Below are 14235 nucleotides of genomic sequence, written 5' to 3'. Positions count from 1 at the left end.
ACTGAGCTATATGACTAATGGGCTTAGCCCATCAATAGAAAGCATAGTTGACTATATATTTAAATACAAATAAGTTAAGCATTTATTAAATCTTTGCCAACTATCTTGTGATATATGTTAAACTTATAAATTATTGTCAAATAACATACGCTATATGCATATCCCCAACCGTTACTTTTAGTTACGTCATGCATTTATATTGTCAAGCAAATTGCCTAGTTTTTGTGAAAGGAAAAATGCATGCATGACCTCATGCATTCCATTCATACCATGAAAGTTGTTTATTATTATTATTATTATTATTATTATTATTATTATTGGAAAACTACATACATTATTATTATTATTATTATTATTATTATTGGAAAACTACATACACGACTGCATGCATTGCATTCATATCATGCAAGTTTATATAAATATGAAAGCTAAGAGTATGTTTGGCATCCATAACATCCACAATACTTAATATACGTAACAATTATTCGATTATTATTATTATTATTATTATTATTATTATTATTATTATTATTATTATTGTTGTTGTTGTTGTTGTTGTTGTTGTTGTTGTTGTTGTTGTTGTTGTTGTTGCTGCTGTTGTTGCTGTTGCTGCTGCTGCTGCTGCTGTTGTTGTCGTCGTCAGAAATGTTTACAAAATTAAGAAAATACCATGTGTAGGAAATGTGTGGGTACTTCCAACAAAATGTTTTTTTCCAAGTGGTACGAACTTTTTTCCAATAAAATCTTTTTTTGTTGGTGATATGTATTTTCTAAGTCCGTTTTCTAGTAGTTTTATGAATTAATGATCATATAATGTAGTTGAAAGTGGACGTCACAATTTAGTGAATTAACAGAGGTTCTTAGGCCACCGGGTATGGAAGCTTTTTTGACGCGTAAAGGGTGACGTGGAGGGGGGTATTTACGTGTGAACACCGCCCCCCTCCCTGGTGAATGTGACGCGGAGTGACATGGTTCACGAGTGGTTGTGACGCGGAGTGACATGGTTCACGAGTGGTTACAACCAATAGAATTTCATTTACCCAGACTTCTCTCTATCTCTCTTGCTTTTCTCTTTCTCTCTGTCTTTGTTCACTAGTTATTCACTAGTGAACACCACCCCCATTCTTAGTAAACATGTAGTGAAGTAGTTATTGGGATGATGTGGCAGCCCTTAAACGCGTAACCATACCTCATGGCCTTATATCTCTCTAGAGGATGAAAAAATTAAACATTATTGATTGTGAAAGTTAGGATAAGACTAATAGGTCTAGGAGATAGACTGATCCAACTCTAAGAAATCTAGACGAAAATATATAAAGCAACATTCGACATGAGGACATCCCACCAAACTTGAAAAGAATCAACAGTAAGATTACTCATCTTACGATGAATCGATGCCTACATTCAAACAAATGGCCCACAACGTGGTAAGTATCAAGTGGAAGATCTATGCACGTTCTTGAAAATCTTTTGCTTTTCTTATCCGAAAACACGATTGATTTTTAGATAAAGTTATGAGACCTGGAAGTGACCTTTTGTTGCTGATTATGAAAAAGGATGCCAAGATGTTCTAGTATTGTGAAACAAAGCTTTATTTAAGAGGCATATCTGCGTCCCCTCCTCCGGTACTTATCATCATCATAAATATATATATATATATATATATATATATATATATATATATATATATATATATATATGTTCAAATGTTTCTAGCAACTATTGTATTCCTAAATGCACCAATCAGAAATTAGCAAATAATTAAATAATTAATTAATTCAAAAAGGGTATTTCTGGTTTTTTGCACCTTGCAATTAATGGGGTCATTTAATAAAATCTCTGCAATTAAGGAAACAAAATAAATACCTAATCTCTCTTTTATAAACAACGACATCTATTTTCTCCCCTTATTATCTCTTCTCCGTCTCTTTATGTAATCGTACCTTTGCATCTTAATAACCCTAGCCAAATTGTTGATCAAGAGAAGCCCAAAACTCTCCACTCCCGCCAGCCATCCCATTATTGACCTAGGTAAAAAAAAATGCTCCTCAATTATTTCTTGTCTCCAATGATTGAATATTTCACTGGTAGATTGACGAATTGGGTTTCATCGGATGGACCTTCAATCATCGTCCTCTTCTCCACCTGTGACAAATAGCTTGAAGAAAGTCTTAAAAACATGGTGATTTCATTACTTCTTTGACTTTCTTTTGCTGTTTATATGATGATTTTGAGAAATTGATCTAGGTTTATTGTAACCAATTCATCAATACAACCAACAAGAAGAACATAATCAAGATGTGTTGAAGCTTTCACCTTTCTTCAAAACCCAGGAAAGCTCGGGGACGAAAGATTGGCTGCAATATAATGCACAGGTGAGTATCTGGAACTATAAATTTGTACATCTGATTTTTTTAATAAGCCATGAATTTCAAAAATCAACCACTGAATGTTTTCATTAAGCTGCAAACTGATTTTATGTTTACACTATCCAAATCGCTATTTACTTCTTCTTTTTTATTTGTTTGTTGTTTTTGCTTAGTTATCTTAATTTTATAATCTGTGTGTATAAATAATCAAGTGGGTTTGGTGTTAAAAGCTTATTGCTAAACAACAAATTTAAGTAATATTTATATTCATAAGTTGCACAATAGGTGTTTGTGGAAATGCCTAAAAAAGAATTTTGCTTTTGCTTTTTAAATCCGTTTCACTTGCTGGATCTTTGTTTTTTTTATACTTTGAGCTTTGATTCTCTATTATCTATATATGTTGCACGAAAGGTGTTTGTGGAAATGCCTAAAAGAGAATCTAGTCATGTGGTGTATATTTTGTCAAAACTCTTAGAATGTCTATTATTCTGACAGAATTCGATTTCAATCTCCTTATTTGTCAAGAAAGGAAAAGTAAAAAACATTGGAAGATAGGAAAAATGAAATACATTCTGCTAGAATATGCTATCATTCTAAATTATATAGTTTCTATTAAATAAGTAATGCTTGTATTCTGTCAGAATTTATTTATATAAATACATTCTGTTAGAATGTCTTTGAGAATGGCTTGTTATTCTTTCAGAATGGCTTACTGGTAATACTAACGAGTAATGCATGTTATTTTTTCAGAATAGCTTGAAGAAAGAATTCAATATTGATCATACAAAAGAAAGATTTGGAATCGAGTTCAACAACAAGTATATTTTGCGAATAATTACATTCTTATAAAAATACGTCACATTTTCGTCATAGTTTGAATCAAGTGGATTATTTGGACCATTGATGAAGATCAAGTGTATTTGCTCAATAATTGTATATTTAAGAATGTTATTTCTTAATAATTTTATTCATTGTTGATGATATTATGTTGGAATATGTATAACTATATTAAATTGTATAAGACTATTAGTTTGTAAGAATATGTATGATTTTGTATTCAAGTTCAGATGTATATGAAGAATATATGTTGAATTATTAAATCAGGTTAATTATCAAAAATATATGCATTGGAAATATATTTCGCAAGAATAAAATCTAAAATATCTTTACTAATTAATGTTTGACATTCTGACAGAATGCATTTATATAAAATGCCCTTATGCTAGAATTTGTGTGATTATATGGAATTTGTGTGACCTTTTTTATTATAGGTTAATTGACTAAAATGCCCTTATGCTGGAATTTGTGTGATTATATGGTACATGTTACCCTATTGTGATATCATAGACCCTCAGATCATGACCTTTGATTATATTCCATCCGGTGGTCCAGATTTGTGCATTCTGGCACACAATAGTTAGTAAAAACAAAATAACTTAAGCCTATATATATATATATACATATATATATATATATATATATATATATATATATATATATATATGTATATATATAACGTCCCAAAAATACAATATAAATTTTTTTCATTTAAATCTATCAAAACCATCATTCATTCATTCCAAACCCATCAAAATGTGATAATGTATAAAATAGTTATCAGCGTATAAATCATATCATAAAGTGCAAAACATTGATGGATGATGTGCGATCATGTCAGGGCCTTCCATTTCAAACCAGAAGTACCTGAAACCATAAACATAAAAATGTAAGCACAAAGGTTAGTGAGTCTATTTCAACTCCTTCGACATCTTTCACCCGGTACGGGTATATTTCACCCCCCTGAGTCTATTTCAACTCCTTCGGTATCTTTCAACCGGTATGAGTCTATTTCACCCCCTGGGACTATTTGAACTCCTTCGGTATATTTCAACCGGTACGAGTCTATTTCACCCCTACAACTAAACATATAGTCATATCAGCAAGGGTCACAAAGACAACAAGTACATACATGCATATCAGCAAGTGTTATAAATACAACTATCATCCTACAAACATAATTAAATGGGACGATATTGGTGCCTTCGACCCACAAGTACAGTGAAGAGACTCACCACTCAGTCAATACTCAGCTGCTACTGCTCTCACTGCTAAAACACGGGAGCTATACACCACCTAGACAATCATACAAGGTACACCCTTAATCCACTTCCCAAAAACTAAGAGTTGGCCAAAACTCAACTTAGGTCAAAGGGTCAACGATTAAAGACAAAGTTAATGTCATCAACACCCCTTCCACGTTGTGGCCTTCTTGCCCACGTCGTGGGCACAAATTGACAAGATAGTCGACTGGTCTCTGGTCGCCACACCATGGCGTCCTAGTGCCACGCCATGGGGACCAGTCTGAATGGCTTATTCGAGTTAAGCTGCATTTAACTCATTTTCAAGGCCCCAAAAGCCCATATCTACACCTTCCCAACGTCTTGATGGATAAAGTTTTCAACTTTATCTATTAAGACACTCTACTAAGACAAGATCTCTAACCCTAGGTTCTAAAGGTCAACAAGAAGTACAACTTAACCATTAAGTCCTTAATCACAAAAGACACAAACCCAAACTTTCCAGAAGGGTTTTCCTTTACCCTAAGAGTCATAAATTCGGTTTCTTTATGGACATGCATGTACAATGCAAGTCTCCTCCATTTTAGGTCATTAAGAGTGATAAAGAGGCTTCAAACTTATGCATGGCACAAAAAACCAACTATACTTCAGATCCAAACCAACAACCACACCAAATGCACCTGAGATTCATAAAGTTGCAAGCTTTATGAGATCCCACTATTCCAACTAACATGGACAAGGAGTTTATGGGGTAAAATTCAAGTTCTAGCAACCTAACATGATAAAGATCGAATCTTAGACACTTACAAGGGTCCAGAAGAGTGCTAGGGTGAAGTATGAAGACTTGTTTGTTGAATAAAAGCTCACTTTCTTCTCCTTCTTCCTTCAAGAACTTCCAAGAACACCAAAGAGAGCTTCAACAATGGAGGAAATAGGTTAGGGTTTCTTCAGAGCTTTAGGAGGCTGATGGAGGTTGCGGATGAGCAAACCCTTGCCCCATCATTCCTTTATATAGGGTGCAAAGCCTGAAAACTAGGGTTTCATTAAAATTAGCTACCACGCCGTGACACCTATGGCCACGTCGTGGCGAGTCCTTAAATCTCGCGATCCTTAAAATACTGCTATGCTGTGGTGAGGCTTCACCACGCTGTGGCCACCAAAATGAAGAGTTTAAATTATATTGATTAGCTCATACATGATACGAGTGTTACAACTCTCCCACACTTGTATCAAACTTCCTCCTCGAAGTCCTCCGCTACAAACAATTCTGGGTAATGCTCTCTCATCTCTTTCTTGGGTTTCCATGTCTACTATGAACCCTTCTGGTGCTGCCATTGCACTTTCACCAAGCCTACTTCCTCGTTCAGCAGCTGAGAGACGTGGAACGTGCTATGAATCTGACTGAGCTCGTCGGGTAACTCCAAGCGGTACGCAACCCTGCCACCCATGCAACAACCCTGAATGGACCAATATACATGGGGACCAACTTTTTGTTAGGTTTTTTACGCATCAAATACACTCTAAAATAGTTAGCGGAAAAAATCGAAACAACGATATACCTAAGTGTACATGCAACCTCTGGATCTATGGTTTCATGCTAATTACATCTACCCTATGAAAAATATAAGAACAAAGAAGAAAACATACCTCTTATGTAGCCCTTGATCTCCATGTTTGAGATCTTGATCCTCCATGAAGTTGCTTGGATGAGAGGACCCAAACCAGAATCCCTCTAATGGTATCACACCCAATGACACCAAAGAGTGGAATAAAAATAACTAGGAGAAGGGTTAATTTTACAAACCCTAAGAGTGTTTGAAATCGTTCCTATGGGAGGAGGTTGAAGAGGCGAAACTTCAAGCCAAGAATGAGCAAGGAAGAATGAATCCCTAAGGCCTTATTTATAGCCTTGGATGCCTTCCAGCGTTCTATCCTCAAGCCCATGTGAGATGGATAACCCTAAGAACGAATTTCCCTTTATCCTAAGAGAATTTTCGTTCATCACTCTTCTTCTTAGGGTTATGGAATATTCCTGATCAACCAACTATTGATTAATTGAATATTCAACCCTTTGATTAATTAAACTGTTAATTAATTCCTAAAATATATTTCTAATTAGTTTCTAATTAATTATTAACCATAATAATTAATAAACCAATTTCTCCTTTATTGATTCTACTCAATTTGGGTCTTCAGGGCAACCCAAAAGGACCCTATTATTATTAGAAATATCACCAATAGTTAATGACCTTGGACAAACTTTCCAACAGTCTCCCACTTAGACAAGTCATCAACTATACGAGGACCAATATTTCTCCAATAATCAATAGAGAGTTAGCCATCCAATGCAACTACCGAACTCTTGATCTAATCAAGATTCAACCCGTAGATAAGTGATCAACTATCCCTTCGTTCTATGATATTTGTATGAACTCGAGACATGGATAATGGCCAATCTCATAATTCAAGATTATGTTTCCCGATATAGATTTGTGACGACTGCATCTGACTACTAAATTGAACACATCAATTCCAGTCAGGGCTCGGCCAAACACTTTAGATGTCATCACCAAATCATTGAGGGACCCATAGATATCGCTTCTCCTGTTAAGGCAGAAGGAACAAATAAACTTCGACGACATAGTTTTTGTCTATTTCATCATGTCATACATGGACATACCCTTTATAACTACCAGTTATAGATAGTGTTGGAGTAGACCAATGTATAACAGAATCATAGATCAAAACCCCATATGTGTCTAGGTTTGAAGAATAGAAGATATTATCGTCTTAGAATTACTCGTGACTAGATCCATGAAGTAATCTTTAAGCGCGGTTTGGTCTAATAAATAAATCTCTATTAAGTACGCATGAGTGTTAGTGCAATCTCTATGATATGTCCAATCACTATGGATAATCCACTAATGCTCATGACAGTCTTGAATCACTACTTACTTCCAAGAGTATGACCGATTGTGGACGTTTTGAGTAAATTAATACTCGGGAAGTGGGTTCCAAACATGCAAGAGGAGAACACGGTGATAAGCTAATCGAAATGACTGAACTTTATCATATATTAAGATCTCCACTTAATAATCTCCAAATAGAATTAACACTTATGTTGCTTAAGTTCTTAAGTTTAAAACAAACTAAACTAAGAGCACTTAAGCCAATTCATTTACAAATATAATGCCTCTCGACTTTGTCTGACTGTCAAACTTGGTCAGTGACATTGGCTTATGGAATGGATCGACAAGATTATCTTTCGATATGACTCATTGACCATGATGTCTTTACATTAACTCACTATCAAATGTGATGATACTTACCGAGTATGTGTCTTATGAGCTTGTGTGACTTGGGATCCATACACGAGGTAAGTTCACCCTTATAGTCATAAAAGCCGCCAAAAGGACCATCAATGATTAAATTTCAACAAAGATATCACTAATGAATCTCTTTCAGCAACATTGTCTTATTTGCAATTTCACCAAATGTAATATACTCTAAGTTTGTCAAATCTACTATGGTGTATTACTTGGTACTCTTCCATGCTAATACATCACCATTATGTAAAAGCACAAAATCCAATTGCTAACGGAATCGTCTTTATCAGTGTGGAACTGAGCATCAATGTAACTTTTACAATGATCTCTTCCATACTATCAAGATCATTTCCTTTGTCCTCCTAGGACACTTCAGAATTTTATTGATCTTGATTCGCTGATTCTTGCCAAATTGATCTAATCCAACCTGTCATGATCAAGGCATACAAGTCATCAGATCTAGTACATGTCATGGCATATATGATCGATTCCATAGCGGAAGCATGTGGAACAGAACTCACAACTTCTAGATCAATAGTAGAACTAGGACATTAGCATCGCTCAATGTCATGCCATATTAAGCACAAACTCCTTTTTGAGTTCTGTATGTCGAGTTTCTTTAAGATTGTATATACTTTTGCTTAATCAAACGAATCACTTTGATCTATCTGATGGTTTTTAGCCATACGAACATCCTATGTGCTCATGCAAACCCTAATGCTTGGATCTAGGTTTCTCTATTGTACATGCATTCATCCAAGACTTTAAAACCCTAGATCTAGCATGTGATAATCGATATTAACATAATAATAGGGTTTAAATATTACCTTGATTGTTATGTAGCAATAACAATCTAAATTTCTCCTTGTAATTTGCTTCTGAAAGCTTAGAGTCACAAGTGTCACTCCTCTAATGGCTCACAAACACCAAGAGCAAGAGGATGACTTGGGAGAGAAGAAGGAGGCACCAAAAAAACGTCCAAGAAACCCTAAGTAACACTTAGCCACGTTTTTGGGTGCCCAAGGGGTCATTATATAGTGAGGCTATTAGGGTTATCAAACAAGGAAACCCTAATTTGACTGCTTAGGCTCCAAGCAGCCCATGGACTCCCTCCTTAGAAGCCTTGGACGAATTCTAATGGGTTTCCCCATAGATTTCGTCTACTCCAACTTCTATGGAGTCCATTAGCCCATTTATGCAACTATCTTATAAATACAATATCAGTCCCACAAGTTTAATTAATCTCTTTTAGCCACAAAATTAATTTCTTAATTAATTCTTGTCTAATATTAATTAAACTATATGATTTCTCTTTTAATATATTATTCATATAATCTCTAAATATTATTAAAAGAGAACCTTAAATTCTCCATTAAGAAATCAGAGCCATTCATTGCATTTCAATCATATATTCTACACCCTTAGATCATTTGCTGACATCATCCTTACACCTAAAAAAACCCGTTGACCTAAAAACCCGTTGCGTAATGTTGCCTTCCGTTCGTCATTTTCTCTCTTTCTCTCTCTCTCTCTCTCTCTCTCTCTCTCTCTGTCTCTTCTTCCTATCTAACGTTAAGAAACATGTAAACCATTCGCTTCTACTTCAATCGGCCAAGATGACACATCTTCTGATCTCCACCACCTTTGTATACCTCTTCTAATCTCACTGTTGCTTTCCTCTCCACCGCCTACAAGAAAATGACAGAATACCCCACAATATTCAATCAACATGTAGATTTCATGGCTTTCTCTTTCTGATTTTAGGGCTTTCACTTCCATCTTTCGTTTTCAACCGTCGACTTAAAATAGACCGGCGATTGTCATCTTGAAAAGTGTTTTTTGCATATTCGTTTGAGTAATTGTGAATTTTTGTTCGGTTTTGAAGGTGAATAGAACGTCCGTATTCAATTAAATTTTCTTCTTCATCAATTTGATCTCCTTATGTAGGAAGTTTAATGCGTGTGATTGATCTTAAACACCAGATCATGATAGTTGGGCGTTTTAGAATTTATTCATATGTTTCTGAGATCTATCTCAATTCTTTCATCCATACATATCTTTTTTTCCCATGATCATATCGTATTCCTATACTCCATTCCATGGATGCTCATACTAACGTTTTTTCTTCTCTTTGCTATCAAACAGTTGTTGAAACTAAAAACGGATCCATATCGGTTGCTTCAGCTTTTTCTGGCCACCAGCAAGGTTAGATAAGATCCACTGCTAATCAATTTTTTTTTATTTAGTTACTTATTGATCCTCTTATATATCTTGCTTTGGTGCACAACTTAGGTTTTTAAGGGTTGTTGTCCTATTATTATCAGTATCAATCACAAGGGGCATGTATTACTTATGTATTTAGATATCACATGGCCACTCCCATTAAGTTGATAACCATTTTCATAAATATTAGCTGCTTTTCCAACAGAATTCACCTGTAATTAATCACAAGTTAACAACAAAAAATGGCAAAAACTAATATATTAATGATAATAATTATGAAATTAATATGGCTTAAGAGACATAAACGATAAACTAATCTGAGTAGGGATTATAATTGCTTCATTGTTTAATGGAAGTTGTGAATTTGAAGTTGATGATGTAACTGAGGAACTACTTGGAAGAAAACTGAGAAATTTTCTTATGTGTTTTTCAGAGATTTTAAGGTTTTTTCCATCAGAAGTGAGATTTAGAATGCAGCCTTTTTTGAGAGGAGGGTTTGGCGAATCTCTTCAAGGGACATTGAATCTCTTCAATTTTTCCTTCAAGATCTTTCAAGAATTCTAGAAAACTGCAAGTGTATTAGATATTAGTAAAAAAAATAAACTGATTAATATTTTACATAACAATTTGATTTTTATATACATGAACTGTTGATTAGTTGAATGTGTAAAATGAAACCATTTACAACAACTTAAAGTTCCACATCCAAAACCCAGACCATAATCTAAAATTCCTCCTGCTAATAAAAAGACCAAACAGCCACTGTTTCTTAAAATAGTAAATCCGACATTGTAGAGAAGCAAATCAAAGGGAATAAGCAGTGATCTTTAATTTCCAAAGACCAAGAATATAACCAGAAAATGCAATAGAATATAAAAGAATTCTATTAAAATTCTGATGAAAATGCCCCTGTATGAGCATCCGGAACAGCGACATGAAGCAGATAAGCTCAATGAAAAGAATACCATGCACAATGTGACCAAAATACCCCTTGGAGTATGCTGTTGGCCTAACATGGAAGTCTAATCTATTGGACTTTATATTTACACTTAGAGCTATCTTATAACCATTTATCTATGATCATTGTTTGTTTGTTTCAGTTCACGTGAGTTATTGATAGACCTTTCATTCTAAGAGCTGCATTTTGGTATGAAAAAATATATATAAACAAGAGCTGTTGATGAGGGAAGCTAAATCATGGAGGAACCTTTTTAGGAAAAGAAAACTCCATTGTGATTTGGTGAGTTTGACTCTGAGACAAAATTTCTGTTAGTTTACATTCTTGAGAATTTTTAAAGGGATTTTAATAATGTAGGTTCTATACATGTAGGGATGTTATGGCATCAGGATGAAACCGTTTATGGGAGCTGCTTGTATCATAATGTTGTATATTGTATATAGAACCACAAATTATCAGTATCTGGAAACCGAGGTAAACATTGCATTTGATTGGATTATTGAAGACAATTAGAATGGGTAAAGATCATAAATCTTGAAAGATTGAAGTTACAGGCAATGTACTTTATTCAGGCAAACTGCAAGAAATAGAGATGTACTTTATTCAGTTTTTAAAATGTTTTGGAATTGTCAAAGCCCATGGCTTGACTAATATGAATCTTTTTGTTATTTGTCTCATCAGATGGAGTCAAGATTGGATCCACTCTACTCATCAAAGGTAGATTTTTGAAGTCAAGGGAATCTTACTTCTCTCCTTTAGTCTCTGACTCTCTGTACTGTGTTTGTGAGTTTGTCAATGGGATAAAATCTTACTTTAGGTTCCTTTTTTATAAAGTTAATGTGATTTTCGTGCTATTTTCTAGGAATATGCGTTAGCTTCCACAAATTTGAAGGGTTTACCTCGTGGTATTATTGAAGCTAAATTTGACTTGGAATTAAAGCCTTTATGGTCTACAAGTAGCTCAAAATTAAAGGTTACACACGAACCTTAAGGGTTAAATGCAAGAATTAGCAATGCAGTTTAATTGATTTGTTTATTGTAGGATAGTACAACATTCTACATTTAAAAATCTACCCAATTTAATGTGCATTGTTGTAATGGAAAGAAATGAAAGTAGGATGCTATAATAAACAAATAAGGAAAGTACATTGCTATTTCTTGAATTTACCCCCAACTTTAAAAGTTTTAGTTTCAAACTTTCAATAACAATAATTTGCATGGTCTTCCAATTGTTGTGTATTGAAGGGTGATGTTTCAAGTACACATAGTTTGCTGGCAATTCCAGTGGGTCTCAAACAAAAGCGTAATGTTAATATTGTTGTTCAAAAGGTACAACCATTGATTAACATCTAGGCCTAGGCCCTGTTTTATTTGTTACCCATGACATAACATAAAAAAAGACGTGAATGCCCTCCTCATCCTCATCATTGAAAATAGCCCTAGAAAGCTTTTCCAGTTATGTTTTGTCCCGTGTAACCCTTAATGCTCTATATTTTTAGTATGTTTTTTGATTTGTGAATTAACATTACTTTTTTTTTCAGTTTCTTACAACAAATTTTACATTTATGTTATTCCATTATGATGGAAAAGTGGATGGGTGGCGTGATCTTGAGTGGAATGACAAGGTCATACATATTGTAGCCCACAACCAAACAAAGTGGTGAGCTCATATCTGTTTGTTAAGGTTAAGGACATGATATAACAGAAAAAAGTTGCAATCTTTTGTAATATTATTTACTACTTTCATCCTTCTGCGCAAAAGACATAAATGCCCATCCTCCTGACTAAAAAGAGCACTAGAAAGATATGAAAGAGAATTCGTAATAGTATTATTATTTAGTGAGCTACAAGCAAATGTCATTATGAGAGAAAATCCGTGATAGTATTTAGAAATGACAACTGAAAATCATTGCCTACACTATCAAGAGATTAATAAGAAAAAATGAAAGTAGGATGCTCTAATAAATAAATAAATAAATTGGTTGTCTTAATATATTAGTTGTTTTATACTGAATGTAAATTAGTTGTCTTATTTTAATTTTTGATTTTGTAAATAAACATGTCCACATTAGACGTTTAAAGAATTAAATAATTAAATGCTATTAAAGTTGCTTTTTGTTTCCAACTATACAACGCCAAATTCGCTACATGTTTTAATAGAAGATTTATTTTATCTTATAAATAGATAATTTATACATTTAAATATTAAATAGTTAAATACGTATAAGATATCTATTTATAAGATACACTTAGGTATATCATAACCAATTTGTGACATCCCATAATTTCTCGGCCAGAAAAGACCGATTTAATTTATGCTTTTTAAAATAAAATCAGAGAAATCTTTTCAAAAGATGTTGCGGAATAGGTCCCCAAAATAAAACATGATAAAAGTTTATCAAAACCCTTCTTTAAGAAGGTATATATTTTCCATATATATATATCAAAACCTCGGGATGTCATGTTCCGATACAGATCAAAAGCATAAACAAGACATTATAAGCCTTACTACGGTTATTTACAACTACTGGCCTATAATCAAAAATCTCTCATCGTCCTCCGACTATGCTCGGGGTCCACTACTTGTAATCATAAAAAGCTGAGTGGGTCAGGCTTGGGAGCCTGGTGGGCATATAGGGTTTTCAACCCACAATAATAATAACATATTAAGTTCACCAATCAACAATAACCCTGATTACCCATTCCCGTTGTCCTCACTTTACGTCCCTAAACACCTAACACAAGGGACTTAACCTAAGGAATATCATCGGGTTGGACACTACTGCTAAGGGGACTCCTCAGCCATACATGTCCTAAAGGCAACCATGAGGGGGATTGGAGTACACCAATGAACATTTAGTTCATCAACACCTACAAGTTGCGAACTTGCTAGTGTACCACTGGACTGTCTAGAAAGGTCCGTGATCGTCATCTATACTCCGCTAGACGACTACAATAACACCAACAACAACACCGACACCGAGGCCTCTCATCATTTTAACACCCACCGACTATTTTGTCTATCCATGTTCTACCCAACATATTTGTAGATAAAATACATATACAGTTTAAAACTTGTATAAAACATCAATTCAACAGTCACCTCAAATAAACAATTAACATATTTACACATAACACGTATTTTAAGGTAAATACTTCATATCTATGTGTAAATTGAAAGTAACTACACACTCACTTGTTTTGATGAAAATCGGGCAGCAATTCGTTTCCTAAAACGATTGTTTCTAATAAAACCGGGAGTTTTATTGAGAAATCGGGCT

The 14235-nt window shown here is 34.3% G+C and overlaps 1 protein-coding gene and 1 long non-coding RNA gene across 2 annotated transcripts; both read left to right on the top strand.

Moving 5' to 3' along the window:
- The first annotated feature begins 1900 nt into the window (after positions 1 to 1900).
- LOC145156706 (uncharacterized) lies at positions 1901 to 3343 on the top strand. The gene is made up of 3 exons (XR_013736868.1): positions 1901 to 2031; positions 2248 to 2375; positions 3120 to 3343. It is a non-coding gene; the product is annotated as an uncharacterized LOC145156706 (long non-coding RNA).
- Positions 3344 to 11156: 7813 nt separating this feature from the next.
- Positions 11157 to 12618, top strand: LOC145158109 (uncharacterized). Its single transcript, XM_079077051.1, has 6 exons — positions 11157 to 11236; positions 11327 to 11428; positions 11636 to 11671; positions 11817 to 11927; positions 12200 to 12283; positions 12496 to 12618. Exons 1-6 carry the CDS (start codon positions 11177 to 11179, stop codon positions 12616 to 12618), a joined length of 516 nt encoding a protein of 171 aa, XP_078933177.1. The 5' UTR covers positions 11157 to 11176.
- Positions 12619 to 14235: the final 1617 nt, after the last annotated feature.

The sequence above is a fragment of the Lactuca virosa genome, chromosome 2, assembly GCF_052849685.1.
Source record: "Lactuca virosa cultivar CGN04683 chromosome 2, Lactuca_virosa_CGN04683_v6, whole genome shotgun sequence".
NCBI classification, from domain to species: Eukaryota; Viridiplantae; Streptophyta; class Magnoliopsida; order Asterales; family Asteraceae; genus Lactuca; species Lactuca virosa.
The sequence above is the reverse complement of the archived record's forward strand: the minus strand, read 5'-3'. Positions and strand labels throughout refer to the sequence as shown.